This window comes from Bos grunniens, chromosome 25 (assembly GCF_055505025.1).
Source record: "Bos grunniens cultivar Pamir isolate PY7600 chromosome 25, Bosgru_T2T1.0, whole genome shotgun sequence".
Lineage (NCBI taxonomy): Eukaryota > Metazoa > Chordata > Mammalia > Artiodactyla > Bovidae > Bos > Bos grunniens.
Genome location: NC_141189.1, coordinates 31,612,976 through 31,631,229, shown reverse-complemented (window position 1 = coordinate 31,631,229; position 18,254 = coordinate 31,612,976). Strand labels below are relative to the sequence as shown.

Here is an 18,254-nt window from a genome sequence, read left to right as displayed (position 1 = left end):
TATCTGTCATCCAGGATATTTACTGTCTCTCTTCACTTGGGGGCTTCTATCAGACTTGATAGGCCTCCGTTTCTCCATCTAAGTCCACTGGAAACTTCCATCCATTGATTGGCATTCTTTGGGTTTAAATTCTCCCTCCTTCACCTTGTTCGCCAGAATATCGGTGGTCACCTTCCCAGAGCTCAGATGTATGAGGTCCACATTTGGGGATGCAGGTACTCTTTAGAGAGAGGCAGAATTTATCAGTCACGGTAGACATGTCTGCTTTTACGGTGAAAGAGGTTTTAGGACATGTATTGACATTCGCTGACTGCAGATTACAGTAGCTATTTATCAGTGGAGACTTCACCCTCTGGGCTGCTCTTCTCTTTTTTTTGTTTTTAATTCTACTTATTTTTGGCTGTGGTGGGTCTTCATTGCGGTGTGCGGGCTTCTCGCTATGGTGGCTTCTCTTGCTGTGCAGCATGGGCTCTAGGGCGTGGGCTTCAGTCGTTGTGGCCCACGGGCTTCGTTGCTCCACAGCACATGGGATCCTCCCTGACCAGGGGTCAAACCCATGCCTCCTGCACTGGCCGGCAGATCCTTTACCACTGAGCCACCAGAAAAGCCCTGGGCTGTTCTTATTAACTCATATCATTTAAAAAAAATTCTTTGCGCTCTGTCCCACTTCTCTGTTTTGCTTTCTGACATAGTTGCTGTGTGTCCCTGGAAGGTGTGAGGGCCTGTAAAAAAAAAAAAAAGGCAGGTGAAATAGCCCTTGCATTTTATACCCCTTGAATGTTACCTTGAGGACCACATCTTGATTAAAATGAAGAAGTTTCATGCCCCAGGTGTGTGTATGCCATCCTGATGTGACCTTCCACTGGATTGTGCTGATCTCAGCTCTTGCCCCCTCCCTCCCTCCTCCTCCCTGGGATTGATTTCACACCACCGCCCCCACCCCTCCCCACCGGTGTGCTGGTCTGTGTGATCCAGGCACAGCTGCTCGGCTTATAAGCCTGACTGTTATCCCCACCACCTTGGGAGGAGGTGCCGTTAGTCAGCTCCATTAACAGATGAAGAAATGCAGGCCAGCAAGGATGAATGGTCTCTCCACCGCCATCTGTCACTGTTACAGCATGCCTGGGACAAAAGCATGGAAAATGCGTCTCTGAGATGAATTGGGCTGTCGGTCTCCGCTGATACTGGGAACTGATGTTCATTAGTACACAGCCTGCCAGAGGGTGCCATTCTCTCGTGTACCCATTTATGCACATGGTACACTGAGTCCCTCCTCCATGCCCAGCACTGGGCCTCCAGTGACCCAGGGGGCAGATGTGGCCCTGCGGTCACAGAGCTGGTTTTCCTGGAGTGGGGGGAGGTGTTGCCAGAGCCCCACCCCCTTTGTAATGAGAATTTTTTTCACTTTTAAATTTTAATTTTTATAATGTTGTATTGGTTTCTGCCATACAGCAATGCAAATCAGCCGTAATTATACATATATCCCCTCCATCTCGAGCCTCTCTCCGCTCCCCAATCCCATCCCTCTAGCTCATCACAGGGCACCAGCTGGGCTCCCTGTGCTTACAGCAACTTCTCATCAGTTGTCCATTTTACACAGGATAGTATATAGGTTCATCAACACCATTTTTCTAGATTCCACATATATGCATTAATATACAATATTTGTTTTTCTCTTTCTGACTTATTTCACTCTGTATAATAGGCTCTAGGTTCACCCACCTCACTAGAATTGACTCAAATTCATTTTTTATGGTTGAGTAATATTTCACTGTATAAAGAAGATGTACATCTCCTTTATCTGCGATTCCTTAAAAAACTAGGAATAAGCTTACCATATACCCAGCAACCCCACTGCTGGGCATATACTGTGAGAAAACCCCAATTCTAAAAGACACACGACCCCCAGTGTGCATTGCTGCACTCTTTACAATAGCCAGGACATGGAGGCATCCAGCATGGAATGAGAGTTTTAAGAGACTTGATATTTTCTTTCTCTTTTCGTTTTCTCCAAAGGTCTACATCCGGATAAAAGATGACGAGTGGAATGTCTACCGGCGGTACGCGGAGTTCAGGACTTTGCACCACAAGTTACAGAACAAATACCCTCAAGTGAGGGCTTTCAACTTCCCGCCCAAGAAGGCCATCGGGAACAAGGTAGGGGCCGCCGCTGCTGTGGGCCGGGCAGCTCTCCGCCTGGTGCCTCCGTCTCCTCCTTCTGCCGGCGATTTAAACATCTGGGCTCCTTTATGTAACTCAAAAAGTTGGCTGATACGAGAAAAAAGATGGGAACGAAGTAAACCCACCATTCGTCCCCCTAAAGATAGTCGAGTTACGTCTTGTCTGCGTGTCCATCCTCTGATTTCTCGGGAGCGGGGCTGCCACACCTGTTCTGCTAAAGGGCCAGAGAGTAAGTGTCCTGGCTTCGCAGCCCCTACCACCTGAGCCAAAACACCAGCTCTGCCACCGTGGCAGCAGCTGCAGACAGTGCGCGCGCGAGCATGCCTGTGTGCCAGGAAAGCTTTATTTATTAGAAGAGGTGGCAGCTGGATCTGGCCTGTGGGGCATAGTTTGCCAGCTCCTGTTTTGGACCAAAAACAAAAAAAAGTCTTCTGGTTTTCATCCATGGTTGTCATGATATTTATTTGGACTTAAGGGTATGGAGTTGTTTCCCAGGTAAGGCTTTCTCAGAAGAGCTTGTTTTATTACAGGATTGCTGCCTCATGGGGGTTGGTCATTGATAATGAACTAGTGTGTTTCCGTGTGTTCATCCTTGTGCCCTGGAGAAAGGAGGCACTAGCCCTCCTCTCTGGCCAGTTAGCATCCATGCTTTCATCCAGCCAGCATTACTGAGCTCCAGTCAGTGTCACACTGTAAGTGGCCCAAAAGATGACAGCCGAGCTTGGCATAGGGCCCCGCTGTGTTGTCTGCTTCAGCCGGTTGGCATCATTTTTGTCATCCATCACATTTGCAGCCATTCTCCATCTTGGCTGGGCTTTGGATCACTCGGGAAGCTTTCCAGACTCTGCGACCTGCCTACTCCCCGCCCCCTATCCTGGGCTGACTGGCCTGGAGTGAGGCCTGTGCATGGAGGGGTTTCAAGTGACTCCAGGATGCAGACAAGCCAGAGAGCCCCTGGCTTCCAGTCAAGTAGGAGACAGAGACACTTCATCAATTGCACCATATGAACTAGCTTGGCAGGGGCAGTTGAATCAGATGAGATAACATGGATTCTTCTCGGGACCTGGGAGAAGTTGGGCCTTGGATGGGAGTTGGTTTTCAGAGTGTGACCCCCGATCCATAGCATCAGCCTCACCTGGAGCTTGTGAGAAATGCAGGTTCTCAGGCTGCTTCCTTCACCTACTGGAAGACAGGTTCTGGGGCCGGGACCCCCACAGGGAGGGTGGGGCTTAGCAAGCTCTCTGGGTGGTGCTGACCCATAGGAAGTGTGGGAACCCCAGCACTGTCACATGGATGAAGCCTGTGCAGGTCCCACTGGCCTTGAATTTCCTAGGATATCCTACAGTCTTCCTCATAGAAAAGCCAGAGCAAGAGTTTCCATAACCCACTCCCCACACTCAACCAATTTCATAGAGAAAACTTACTGACCATTGTGTTTATATGTTCAGAGGTGTCTGTGTTTAAACCAGATTAGAAATCTGATCATATCAGGGTCTGCTGCTGCTGCTGCTAAATCACGTCAGTCGTCTCCGACTCTGTGCGACCCCATAGACAGCAGCCCACCAGGCTCCCGGCCTGGGATTCTCCAGGCAAGAACACTGGATTGGGTTGCCGTTGCCTTCTCCGACATCAGGGTCTGCTGGAACATAATTTAAAGAGTTATAAAGCAGGTTTGTCTCAGACCCAGAATAAATCTGTTGTTCCTTTTCTTCTGTTGAAGAAAAATAGAGTTGAGCCCATAAAAAACAGAAGACTGAGAAATTCTATACTTGTTCACAGCAAGGAGTAAAATACTTCTTATGAAAATGGGGGAGGGGACTATATTACTGATTTAATCTCATGACTTGCAGGCTCATACAAATCTTGGGACCCATCCAGAATATCTTTAAGTGTCATAAAATGAAATTCTATGTAACCAACATATTATCACTGTAAGATGTTCTCATCTGCAGAGAGCATTACCCTGGCGCAGCCCTTGCACGACACCTGCAGGGAACATGGCCTGTCTGCGTCTCACTGAGGGAATTAGTATGAGGCTGGACCGGGGCATTTCTGTCTGCCACTGTGTTTTCATCTCCTGTGGCTGCTGTAAGGGGGCTTCCCCGGTGGCGCAGTGGTAAAGAACCCGCCTGCCAATGCAGGAGATGCAGGTTCGATCCCTGGGTCCGGAAGATTCCCTGGAGGAGGAAATGGCAACCCACTCCAGTGTTCTTGCCTGGGAAATCCCGTGGACAGAGGAGGCTGGTGGGCTGCAGTCCTTGAGGGCCACAAGAGTTGGGCATGACTGAGTGACTGAGCATGCATGCATGCACATGGCTGCTGTAACCGTTTCCCACACGTTTAGTGGTCTAAAACAATTGCAGTTAATTCTCTAAAGCCAGCCTCAATGGGCTACGATTCTGGCATGGGCGGGGCCCGTATTACTCCTGGAGAGGCCACTCCTTGCGGTTTGCAACTTCTAGAGGCCCCCACATCCCTTAGTTTGTGGCCCCCTTCTTTCTTCAAGGCCACAATCTCATCGCTCTGGTGTCTCTGCTTCTATTAACATAGATCTCCTTCTCTGACTCCTCTTCCTCTAATAAGGACTGCTGTGATCACAGTTCCCCCCCACCCCCCAAAATCTATGATCATCTCCTCTCTCAAGTTCTGCAAAGCCCCTTTTGCCGTGTAAGGTGAGATGCCCTTGGACTCTGGGATGAGGATGGGGAGGGACATCTTTGGGGCCCTACTTGCTGAATTCTTTCTCTGCAGCCCCAAGGGACCACCCCCCACCCCCGCCCCTGACCCTCACTTCATCTCTCCTCAAGCCTTATGGTTGCACAGAACTTATTTAAAATAAGACAGAGCCATCCAGAGCACCACCGGTCCTCAGTGTGCTGGTGTGCCAGGCTCAGGTTTAGTGAAGGAAACGCAGCCCTGAGGGGTTGGAGGAGCCTTCTGGAGTCACGTGACCATAGACAGAGCGTGAGCAGTCCTGCCTCTCCTGTGCCAGGCACACCTGGCGAGAGAGAGTTTCCCCTCTGAGTGGGCCACCTGCATTCGTGCTCTGGTCTTCCATCCCTGTCAATCTGGGCCTGACCTTCACCAGCAGTGGGCTTTGCACCTGTGAAATCTGTCAATAGGGTACCCAGGGCAACCCTGTTTGTGAATAAATGAGCTTGGAATTAAAGGTACCCTCTGGATGGGCCTGACCCAGTGGTGACTGGCTTATACACACACACCGGCTGGTTCTTCACCAGATCATTGGTTCTGTTCCCCATGGTTAGGAGTGGATCTGACAGTCTCCAGTCTTGCTTTGGAATCTCACAGCTCAGGGCCTTGGCTGCTTGTCTGGTCTGTGTGGCCCTTTAGCTTTTAATTGGCTGGTTGGGTTCTGCATGCATGAGTGCTCAGTCGTGTCTGACTCTGCGACCCCATGGACTGAAGCCCGCCAGGCTCCTCTGTCCTTGGAATTCTCCAGCCAAGAATACCGGAGTGGGTTGCCATTTCCTTCTCCAGGAGACCTTCCTGATGCAGGGATCGAACCTGCGTCTCCTGCATCAGTGGGCAGATTTTTAACACTGAGCCCACCTGAGAAGCCCTGGTCAGGTTCTGACTCTAGTTTAACTCCCTCTAGTCTGTGCTGCCGCCCCCCAACCCCCATCAGATCTGAGGATATGTCTGATTTTCAAGGGCAGAATGAGTCAGGATTCAGGACCTCAATGCCCAAGGCCGGTGATGAACTCTTCTTATAAGACCAAGCTTTCACTGGCTACACCTGAGTCTAATAACTCAGGAAAGCTGCTTTGATACCCTATGGGCAAAGTTTCTAGAGTGCTTGATTCTCAGTTGAGCCAGAAAAATGTACCCCACCAAAGTCTTTTCTTTGATTGGGTCACTTCACCAGTGGAAGGAACACTTGCCTGCCTGGACCATTGAGCCATGTATTAATATGGAACACTTGCCTTCCTGGACCATTAAGGTGTGTATTAATATGCAGACACACATCTCCAGGGGGGCTGAGTTACATGCACCTGGTTGCTCTAAGCCTTAGACCCGTTAAATGATTCACTGTAGAATCTACAGTCCTGGACAGTATTCAAAGGACGTATTAAACACATCATAGCCTTTTAAAATTTATCAGATGAGCACCTTTCTAGCCTGAATTTCTGTTTCCCTAGAAGTAAAATGTCATCTTAACCCCAGTTTGAACTTTTAAAAAATCAATTAAATTTACACATTTTATAGCTTCTGGATGCAAGATTTGTCTTCACCAATGCATTTCTTTAACCACAATATGCTGTGTATGTGTTTAGTTATAAATGCGCAGGAAGCCCAGTGCACTCGATGGAGATATAGTCATGCCTTCATGTACCAATCCAACCCATCGCATTAAAATAGTTTTCTGAGTCAGTGAAATATGTATTCCTTCGTAGCCAAGTCAGGCCACAATAGTTGTGTGTTAAAGTTGCTAGTGTTGGTTTAATTGCTAAGTCATGTCCAACTCTTGTGACTTCATGGACTGTGGCCCACCAGGCTCCTCTGTCCATGGGATTCTCCAGGCAAGAATACTGATGTGGGTTGCCATGCCCTCCTCTGGGGGATCTGCCCAACCCAGGGATCAAACCTGCATCTCCTGCACTGAAGGCGGTTTCCTGCATTACCTTCAGATTCTTTTCCGCTGAGCACCAGGGAAGCCCATATTAAAGTTGTTGTTCAGTCTGTAAGTTGTGTCCGACTCTGCAGTCCCATGGACTGCCACATGCCAGGCCTCCCTGTCTTTCACTATCTCTCAGAGTTTGCTCAAACTCATGTCCATTGAGTCAATGCTGCCATCCTACCATCTCATTGTCTGTTGATTAAAATACTGGAGTGGGTAGCCGTTCCCTTCTCCAGGGGATATTCCCAACCCAGGAATCAAACCCAGGTCTCCTGCATTGCAGGAGGATTCTTTACCAGCTGAGCCACCAGGGAAACCCAAGAATACTGGAGTGGGTAGCCTATCCCTTCTCCAGCGGATCTTCCCAACCCAGGAATCAACCTGGGGTTTCCTATATTGCAGGCAGATTCTTACCAGTTGAGTTACCAGGGAAGCCCCTAAAGTTACTTTTTAACTATTAAATATCACAGGCATGGGACTTCTATCACTCAGGATAAACTTGGGGTTTTTTTTTTGTTGTTGTTCAGTCACTCAGTCGTGTCTGACTCTCTGCAAGCCTATGGACTGCCGCATGCCAGGCCTCCCTGTCCCTCACCATATCCCAGAGTTTGCTCAAGTTCAAGTCCATTGAATCAGTGATGCCATCCAACCATCTCAGCCTTTGTCAGCCTCCTCTTCTTCTGCCTTCAGTCTTCCCTGGCATCAGAATCTTTTCCATTGAGTCAGCTCTTCACATCAGGTGGCCAAAGTATTGGAGCTTCAGCTTCAGCATCAGTCTTCCAACGAGTATTCAGGGTTGATTTCCTTTAGGGTTGACTGGTTTGATCTCCTTGCAGTCCAAGGGACTCTCAAGAGTCTTCTCCAGTACCACAATTCGAAAGCATCAATTCTTCAGCACTCAGCCTTCTTTATGATCTAACTCTCTACTATAAAAGACCTTGAGCACATAGACCTTTGTCAGCAAAGTGATGTCTTTTCTTTTTAATACAATGTCAAGGTTTGTCTTAGCTTTCCTGCCAAGAAGCCATCATCTTCTAATTTCATGGCTGCAGTCACCATCTGCAGTGATCCTGGAGCCCAAGAACAGGAAATCTGTCACTGCTTCCACCTTTTCCCTTTCTATTTGCCTTGAAGTGATGGGACCAGATGCCATGATCTTAAGTGTTTTTAAGTCGGCTTTTTCACCCTCCTCTTTTACCCTCATCAAGAGGCTCTTTAGTTCCTCTTCACTTTCTGCCATTAGACTGATCTTATCTGCATATCTGAGGTTGTTGATATTTCTCCCAGCAGTCTTGATTCCAGCCTGTAGCTCATCCAGCCCAGAATTTCACATGATGTGCTCTGTATATAAATTAAATAAACAGGGTGACAATAAACAGCCTTCCTATACTCCTTCCCCAATTTTGAACCAGTCAATTCCATATAAGGTTCTGACTTTTGCTTCTTGACTGGGATACACGTTTCTCAGGAGATAGGTAAGACGATCTACTGTTCCAATCTCTTTAAGAGTTTTCCACAGTTTGTTATGATTCGACTGAAGTAACAAATAGCACTATGATCTTGGCAGCCCAGAACAACCCAGGCTCACACTCAGGGTCCATCACGTGTCATTGGTGAGGAGCTCTGCCACTCACAGCATCACCACCCAGGCTACCAGAGCCTCCTCTCAGCACGGTTATGGCAGCAGGACAAGGGACAGAAGCAGACCGGATGCTGGTTCTTACAGCTTCTGCCTGGAAGTGGGTACATGTCCATGCAGTTCTCTGGCCTTTGCACCCACTCTTCCCTCTGCCAGGAATGACTTTTCCCCGATCTCTGCCTGGACTACTTATTCGACTTGTGAGGGCTCAGCTCAGCACCACTCCTTAGAGAGAAGTCTTCCCCAGCATCCTTGTGCATGCCGCCCCTCAGTCAGTCTCTAGCCCATCACTGTTTTCATTTTCGCCCAGCCTCTCCCGGCACATACTGTGAGTGGAGATGGTTTCTTTGTGTCTTTGAGTAGCATCCTTCTCTCTGCCCTGGAACAAAGCTCATGAAAACTGCTCTCTCCAGCTCCTAGAATAGAACCCAACACACCAGAGACGCTCGTGGCCTGAATGAATGACTACGTGGACAGAAGTGAAATGGAAAAGTTTCCCTTTTACTCTCTTTACTTCACTGGGTCTTGGCACAAATGTAGAAAAATCTGAATCCCAGAAAGGAGTAGAGTAACTTTCAGGTTATGTTTAGAGGTTGTTCCCATTCCGCTTTTGCCTGAATGTTTCTTGCAGGATGAGCAGAAGACCGGCAAGCCTTTACAGACAGGAAAGCTGGCTGCCTCACGACCAAAGGTCGTGGCTTGAGAGCTCCCTGTCCAAATGGATTTGACTGGTACGAGGACTTAGGTGGAAGACATGTTTTTTGATGATACTACTAAAAAATCTAAAAAATCTCCATTGTTGCTCAGTGAGCAAATGAGAATTAAGGGCCTGTCGTTCCTTCTTAGGATAATGGAGTCAGTCTCTGAAAGTTCATTTGGCACAAAGGCAAGGCGAATCGCTTTCCCCCAAGCCGCAGATAATTCAACTTGTTGGAGAAATTATGCATTAAAATTCTCATTAAAAACACACACACCAGTGTGCTGTGGAGGAACCGACGGGCACTCGCTGAGCCGTGGAAAACACCTTGCAACTCCCTAGAGGCGTAGGTTTCAATGCAGCCGCCAGGGCCAACGGCAGGACCCCAGCAGAGGTTGGAGACAGCAGGAGGAACGAGCAGGCATCTGGAGGAACACAGAGGTGAATTCTTCCACTTGGCAAACACGTCTCAAGGTCAGGACTGTCATGCTAGGTGTGCGGAGTTGAAGATGATTCAAAGTGTAGTCTCTGCCTTCACAAAGTTCACAGTCTTGTGGGGAGAAAAGCTCGTGAATCCTGCAGACTGGAGTGGGGTCCCCGTGAGCTCAGAGAAGAATGAGGAGGGGGAATCAGGGCTGCTTTCTGTTGGAGGGACAATGCTCACAGGGCCGGCAGGCATCCTGGTGATGAGCCTCACACAAGGGAGCAAGTGGGAGCGCAGGCAGTTTGGGGGGGGGTCCCCCCCGTCCGTGTGCCGTTTCCTCTGTACGTCTGTCTGTGTTAGCCTCCGATGACTGCCTTCTAACAAATACAGATCTGGCAGTTGAAAGCACCACGCATGTGTTGTCTTATAGTTCAGGAGGTCAGGAATCTGAGCCAGGTCTCACTGGGCTGAAGTCAAGGTGTGGGCACAGCTGATTCCTCCTGGTGGCTCCAGGGAAGAATGGCTTCCTGGCCTTTTGCACCTTCTAGAGGCTTCCTGCATTCCTTTGCCCGTGACCCCTGTCTCCATCTTTAGTGCCGTATCTCTCTGACCACTCTGCCATAGTCCCATTTTCTGCTGACCACACCAGGGGAAGGTTCTCTGCTTTTGAGATCAGTTGTGGTCCAACCAGGTAACCCAGGAACATTTCTGCATCTCATGGTCCCTCATCACCTCTGCGAAGTCCCTGTTGCTATGTGAGGTAGTGTAGCCAGGTCCTGGAGATCAGGGTGAGAGCATCTCAGGGAAGATGATCAAATCAGTCTTAAGGGAAATCAACCCTGAATACTCGTTGGAAGGACTGATGCTGAAGCTGAAACTCCAGTATTTTGGTCATCCGATGTGAACAGCTGACTCATCGGAAAAGTCCCTGATGATGGGAAAGATTGAGGGCAGAAGGAGAAGAGGGCGTCAGAGGATGAGGTGGCTGGATGGCATCACTGATGCAATGGACATGAACTTGGGCCAACTTCGGAGGTGCTGAGAGACAGAGAGGCCTGCCATAGGGGTGCAAAGAGTCGGACATGACTGAGTGACTGAACAACATCTCAAAGGAAACGTTCTTCTGCCTGCCTCACACCTCCTTCCTTGCCTGGAGCAGAAAACCATCACCGAGACCTCACTCTACAAATGAAACAAGAGACACAGGGAGGGGAAGTGACTTGCCCAAGGTCATCTCGCTCAGTGGTGTCAGGGCTGCTGTGTCAGCCCAGGCAGACAGTCTGCAGGGCCCTACGCCTTCACCCTCTCACTACAGATCTGCTCTCCAGAGGATGCTGGAGAGTGGGCGAATGTAGATTATTTAGTCATTGCTCAGTTGGTGGACATTGACATTGATTTCTTAAGTCAGTTTCTTTATTTTTTAATTTTTTTTAAAAATTAAAGTCGTGCAGTCATGCAGTCATCCACGAGTCATGCAGGTTCTTATTAATAGTTCCTCCACCAGGGATTGAACCCAGGTCCCCTGCAGTGGAAGCAGAGTCTTAAGCACTGGAAGACTGCCAGGAAAGTCCCTTAAGTCAGGTTCTTAACCTTGCTGGTATAGAAATCAGGGAGCAGGTGAAGCCAGAACCCTTGATTGCCTCTCCCTTCTGCTGAACCATCTAGGTTCACCCACCACCCACCCTCACTTAGGGGCCATTTTTAGAGCTAGGAGCTGTGCCTTTATAGTCAACCCACAGGCTTATAAACCTTCCTGATAAGCCTAAGTGTGTGCAGCATCATCCATCCACCTATTTGTGTGTGTATTCCTTCTGTAGGTCTTTGCCAGCCCTGAGAGTAAAACAAAAGGAAAAAGGTTCTCACTCTCTCACTAGCTCTGTGTGCTCAGGCAAGTTTCCTGACCTCTCTGTGTCTCAGTTTCCCCTTCTGTGTACCAGGGGTGGTGCCAGCATTTCCTTCCTAGTGTTGTTATGAGGATCTGAGGTGGTCATATGTCTGTGGTGCTCACAACTGTGCCTGCACATGGTAAGCGCTGTGTGCCAGCGGGTTAAGGGGGGTGTGTGGCTCGGTAGTGAGATGGAGCAAGTGGACACATAGGCACGCACATCTTTCCCGTAGAGGATTCTGAGACTCTGAGCCCAAGCAGTGGACAAGCCTGACAGGTGGTCTGTCCGGAGTCCCCCACTTTTGTGTGCATATTAATGCAAGCCATCCTGTGCCGGGCTTGTGTACTGGAGGCTCTACAGTCATTTTCTCATGCTGCAGTTCTTGCCAGGCCCTGTAGAAGGATGTCTTACAGATGAGGAAACTGGCTCGGCTGCCGTAAGCCTCCCACCCAAGGTCCCGTGGCTCCCATCAGGGATCAAGTCTGGCTTGTGCTGATGGCCCTGTGCCTCCTGGTCGAGAAGCCCACGTGACCTCCCCGCCCCACCCCCGCCCCGCCCAGACCCGGAAGCCAGCACCATAGGGAGTCACGTGGTATCGCAGGTTTCCCTGCAGAAAAGCAATGTCTCGGGGGATTCTCCCAGGAGCACCCTCATGTGGGGAAAAGATCCAGAAGGCAATGCAGATACGGCCACCCAGTCGGAACCGAGACACAGGGAATGCAGACGCTGTCCCCAGAAGCTCACGGTCTTCCAGAGAGAAAAGATGCTTCAGCTGAATGAAGCCATAAACGCAAGCTTGTTTCTCTTTTGACACCCTGCCAACTACTGTGTAAATAGTCCTGGTACTTAATGTATTAAACAAGAAGGAGAAAGAAATTGGGCTCATAATACACCACACATTTGTGTTTCCCTTTAATACAGTGAAGAGCCTCTTAAGATATTTTCCAGAGAGCAGTTGCCAAAGTCATCTGGCCAGAAAAATTGTCTCGAGAGAGAAGCAGTGCTGAGCCTCGGATCTAGACTATATACGCCTACGTACGGAGATGTGGATTCTTGGGGGGACTGCTCTATAACATCTAATTAAAATCCAGTTTAAAAAATCAAGATCATTTTATAAACGAATAATCCAGAGCCTCAGCTAGAGGTGTAGTTACTGCTTTGTTCCCATCCCTCGCATTTCCTGTATGAAGAGTTTGATTCCAAGAGGATCATCCTGGTGGTCTCAGGTCACAGACCTTGCAGGTGCCACCTCCTCCAGGAAGCCTTCCCTGGACTCAGAGTGTCAGCTATCTTTCCCCTGACTTCCTTTTTCATGCCCCCTCTGGGCTGCCTGATGCACAGTCCTCTCTCTGCCCCCGTTATCCCGTGGAATTAGAGAGCAGGACCTGGCCTGCTGCATGTGTCTTCTCAGCATCTCACTCAGTGCCTGGCACATAGTAGGTGCTGAGTTCAATGTCGTTTTCTTTTTAAACGTTTATGTATTTTTGGCTGTGCTGGGTCTTCATTGCTTCGTGCAGGCTCTCTCTGTTTGTGGCAAGTGGAAGCTGCTCTCCAGGTACGGTGCGTGGGCATCTCACTGCCACGGCTTCTCATTGCTGTGGCTCCCTCAGTATAGTTGCTGCCCGTGGGCTCAGTAGTGGTGGCGCACGGGCTTAGTTGCCCTCTTGCCCCACGGCAGGTGGAATCTTTCCAGACCAGGGATCAAACCCATGTCACTTGCATTGGCAGGCAGATTCTTAAGCACTGGACCACCAGGGAAGTCCAAATGCATTTGATGAACAAATGAACTCAAGCTCCATCGATACCAGTGTGTGACACTTGTGTTCTGTGGCTTCAGTTCCCTTTCTCCTCTCTTCCCTGCATCACTGAACACTTACAGCTCTTTTATTTATTTTCTGGGAGCATATATCAAAGAGCTGTAAGTGTTGCAGAAGATCCCGCATGCCGCAACACTCAAAGCTCTTTGGTAATTGCTCTCAGAAAGATGCTCAGGCCCTACCTGCCCTCTGGATGTAGACCCAACAGTGAGAATATTTGCAGGAGGGTCTGCAGAGATGTTGCTTCAGCCCTGCCTTGTGACTCACCAGGGCCCTGGCCCCCCAGTTCACCAGCCAGCTTCCCCCTCACTCCACTCTGGTTGAGGCCTCTGCTGCCACAGTGTGGAACCCACTGGTTTGGAAATGGCCGTGAATTATAGAACACTGGACTTGCTCCTGGGCATTAAGGGTTGCCCCACATATTTCCGGGGCTGTTAAATAACTTGTATGTCACTATTTAATCTCCGTTCTAGCTCTGAAGGCCTTTCTGAACATACTTAATCCACATTATGTCTGCTTTCCCCTCCTCACATTTGTGGACAACTGCTTAAAATCGCAACCCAGAAGAGTACCTCTCAGTTTCATTTACGTCTCCAATAAGTAAGAATAATTGCTCCCTTCCCCTTAAGTGCTCCCATTGGCATTCCAGAGCTGTGTGTTGCAACCTCGGTTCATGTCAGCAACTAGGGAAACATCTGTAGTTTCTCAAGTTGCCACCATCTTAGTTCTGTCCCCATTGCCAGGTGTCTGGAGTCAGAATTCCTCATGTACGGAGGGAGCCAGCTGCTTCCCCTTGGCTTTCTCTGCAACGTGTGTATTTTTTTTTTTTCCAATATTTATTTATTTGACTGCGCTGAGTCCTAGTTGCAGCATGCAGGCCTAGTTCCCTGACCAGGAATTGAACCCTGCCTTGAGAGCATGGTGTCTTAGCCACTGAACCACCAAGGAAGTCCACTTAGGCATTTTTAGAAGCTTTGCAATTTGGCAATTTGGCTTCTAAATTGCCAGAGGCTAAGGGTGTGGGCTTTGATGTGTCATTAGCCGCAATCAGACCCTGTGTCTGATTCCCTGGTATCTCAGATGGCAAAGCGCGTGCCTGTGATGTGGGAGATCCAGGTTTGATCCCTGCATTGGGAAGATCCCCTGGATGAGGAATGGCAACCCACTGCAGTATTCTTGCCTAGAAAATCCCATGAATGACAGAGCTTGGCAGGCTACAGTCCATGGGATTGCAAAGAAGCAGACACAACTGAGCGACTTCACTTTCCTTTCTTTGCCTTTCTGGCATACACTGGCCACATGACCTCAGGCAAGCCTGTGACTCGGTTGTCTCAGCGGTCACGTGGGATGAGGGCTTCTGTGATGATCCAATGAGGCGCTGCTACTTAGCTGTTAACCCAGTACCTCAAACGCTAGCTTGAAATAATAGGTCTACAAGAAGCCTCCCTAATTTGGTTGCCATTCTTCTGTAACCTCTGATGAGTCAAACACAGGCATGCTGGGTTCTTTCCTCCCTTCTGTCGTCTTCTTCTCCCTCTTCATTTCTCTCGTTGCTCTGGTGGTGGTTTTTTTGTTTTGTTTTTTAAACTGAGGTATAGCATACCTCCAATCTTAAGTGTACTGCTTAATGGGTTTTAACAAAATGAACACACCTATGTAACAGCACAGAGACCAAAACGTAGACGGTTAGCAGAACTCCCAGCCTCCACTTGTCACTCTCCACACAGGGGTGGCCACTCTCCTGATTTCTAATACCATCGATTCATTTTGCCCAGTTTAGAATTTGACATCAGTGGGATGATAGTCTGTCCTCCTTTGGGTCTGGCTTCTTTCTCTCAGTATCACATCTGTATGATTCATTCATGTTCTTGCAAGGAACAATCATTTTTTTCATTGCTGTGTAGTATTCCATTGCATGAAAAGTTGCATTGTATAAATTCCATTGGGAAGATTCTATTGTATGAATATATCAAAATGGTTTTTTGTTGTTGTTTCACTGTTGCTATGGCTCAGTTATATGTAGTGCTTAATTAGCGACCTTGTACAGAGATGTCTTCTAGTGGAGATCAGCCCTGATTTCTGTGGGTCTATACTTAGGAATGGAATTGCCCGGTCAGAGGATGCTCATGCTCCACTTAAGTAGATATGGGCAGAGAGCTTCCAGAGTGGTTATCCAATGGTGTGTTATTATACAATGATGAATTCTTAAAGAAAGGGGAAAAAATGTAAGAATATTAGAGATTCCAAGAGAACATTTTTATGCAAAGGTGGGCACAATTAAGGATAGAAATGGTATGGACCTAACAGAAGCAGAAGATATTAAGAATAGGTGGCAAGAATACACAGAAGAGCTATACAAAAAAGATCTTCATGGCCTAAATAATCATGATGGTGTGATCACTCACCTAGAGCCAGACATCCTGGAATGTGAAGTCAAGTAGGCTTTAGGAAGCATCACTTTGAACAAAACTAGTGGAGATGATGGAATTCCAGCTGAGCTGTTTCAAATTCTAAAAGATGGTGCTGTGAAAGTGCTACGTTCGGTATGCCAGCATATTTGGAAAACTCGGCAGTGGCCACAGGACTGGAAAAGATGGTCAGTTTTCATTCCAGTCCCAAAGAAGGGCAATGCCAAAGAATGTTCAAAATACTGCGCAGTTGCACTCATCTCACATGCTAGCAGGGGCTTCCCTGGTGGCTCAGACAGTAAATTGCCTGCCTACAATGCGGGAGACCTGGGTTTGATCCCTGGGTTTGGAAAATCCCCTGGAGAAAGAAATGGCAACCCACTCCAGTACTCTTGCCTGGAAAATTCCATGGACAGAGGAGCCTTATAGGCTACAGTCCATGGGATTGCAAAGAGTCGAACACGACTGAGCAACTTCACTTCACTTCACTTCATACGCTAGCAAAGTAATGCTCAAAATTCTGTAAGCCAGGCTTCAACAGTACATGAACCAAGAACTTCCAGATGTTCAAGCTGGATTTAGATAAAGCAGAGGAACCAGAGATCAAATTGCCAGCATCTGTTAGATTATAATCCAGAAAGCAAGAGAAGTCCAGCAGAACATCTATTTCTGCTTTATTGACTACTCTAAAGCCTTTGACTGTGTGGATCACAACAAACTATGGAACATTCTTAAAGAGATGGAGATACCAGACCACCTTACCTGCCTCCTGAGAAGCCTGTATGCAGGTCAAGAAGCAACAGTTAGAACCAGACATGGAACAACGGACTGGTTCCAAATTGGGAAAGGAGTACGATAAGGCTGTATATTGTCACCCTGCTTATTTAACTTATATGCAGAGTACATCATGCAAAATGCTGGGTTGGAGGAAGCACAAGCTGGAATCAAGATTGCTGGGAGAAATATCAATAACCTCAGATATGCAGATGATACCACCCTTATGGCAGAAAGTGAAGAGGAACTGAAGAGCCTCTTGATGAAAGTGAAGGAAGAGAGTGACAAAGCTGGCTTAAAACTCAACAAGCAAAAAAACTAAGGTCATGGCATCTGGTCCCGTCACTCCATGGCAAATAGACAGGGAAGCAATGGAAAGAGTGAGAAACTTTATTTTCTTGGGCTCCAAAATCACTATAGATGGTGACTGCAGACATGAAATTAAAAGATGCTTACTCATTGGAAGAAAAGCTATGACAATCCTAGACAGCATATTAAAAAGCAGAGACATCACTTTGCCAACAAAGGTCCATCTAGTCAAAGCTATGGCTCTTCCAGTAGTTAGGTATGGATGTGAGAGCTGGACCATAAAGAAAGCTGAGCACCAAAGAACTGATGCTTTTGAGCTGTAGTGTTGTAGAAGACTCTTGAGAGTCCCTTGGACTGCAAGGAGATCCAACCAGTCAATCCTAAAGAAATCAGTCCTGAATATTCGTTGGAAGGACTGATGCTGCAGGTGAAACTCCAATACTTTGGCCACCTGATGTGAAGAGCTGGCTCATTGGAAAAGACCCTGATGCTGGGAAAGATTGAAGGCAGGAGGAGAAGGGGAAGACAGGATGAGATGATTGGATGGCATTGCCAACTTGATGGACATGAGTTTGAGCAAGCACCAACTGGGAGTTGGTGATGGACAGGAAAGCCTGGTGTGCTGCAGTCCATGGGGTCGAGAAGAGCCAGACATGACTGAGCTACTGAATTGTCTAACTGAACTGACAGCAATGAGCACTCATGTTCCTGCTACCTGGAATTCACAGCTGTCCCTTTTTTGGTGTACTTGCTGTTAAGCTTTTAAAACTTATTACAGAATATTTTATACATGCCCCAGAAGATAGTGAGCATGCATGTATCATTATCCAGATTTAATAAATGTTAATGTTTAGAAATTAAGCATTTCAGATATAGCTGAGTCCCCTGTATGGTTGTGCCCAAAGGGACCCCACCTGTGGATCTGTGCATCCTTCCTGTTTGTGGTTTTACACTTTGATTATCATACATACGCTTAGGAGAGGGTTTGCCTTTTGTGACATTGCATAAATGATAGCATTCTTTTTATCTTTTCACATGTTGTGTTTTTCACCAGTATTACCTTGTTGAGATCTATACGTTTGGATTCACAAATACGTTTTAATTCACGAATACATTTTAATTCACGAACTGCTGTACTTGTACTCTGTTGCACAAATTCTCCCTTTGACGGGCATTTACTGGGTTGTTTATGAGTTTCCTTATTCATACATTGTTACCGTGAATGTCCTTCCGCATGTCCTGGCACACACGTTTTAGGCCCATCAGGGACATCATCTGAGTGAGGTGCCAGCTCACAGGTCATGTTTCTCTTCAACCTCCCTAGCTGTTGCCAAATCGCGCTCCCCGGTGGTGGGACCAAGTGTTCCCTCCCAACCAGGAAGATGAGAGCTCCCCGTTGTTCTCAACAGTAGTTGGCACCGTTAGACTTACAATTTGTATTTTGCCAACACAATGAGAACAAAATGGTACCTCATCGTGG

The 18,254-nt window shown here is 47.9% G+C and overlaps 1 protein-coding gene across 4 annotated transcripts in view; it reads left to right on the top strand.

Moving 5' to 3' along the window:
- Nucleotides 1–18,254, top strand: part of SNX29 (sorting nexin 29) — a 591,305-nt gene that overhangs the window by 480,186 nt on the left and 92,865 nt on the right. For all 4 annotated transcript variants that reach the window (XM_086375716.1, XM_086375717.1, XM_086375714.1 and 1 more), the window contains one exon: nt 2,017–2,157. In XM_086375716.1, the coding sequence (XP_086231842.1) occupies nt 2,017–2,157 (141 nt within the window). The remainder of the gene's footprint in view (nt 1–2,016; nt 2,158–18,254) is intronic.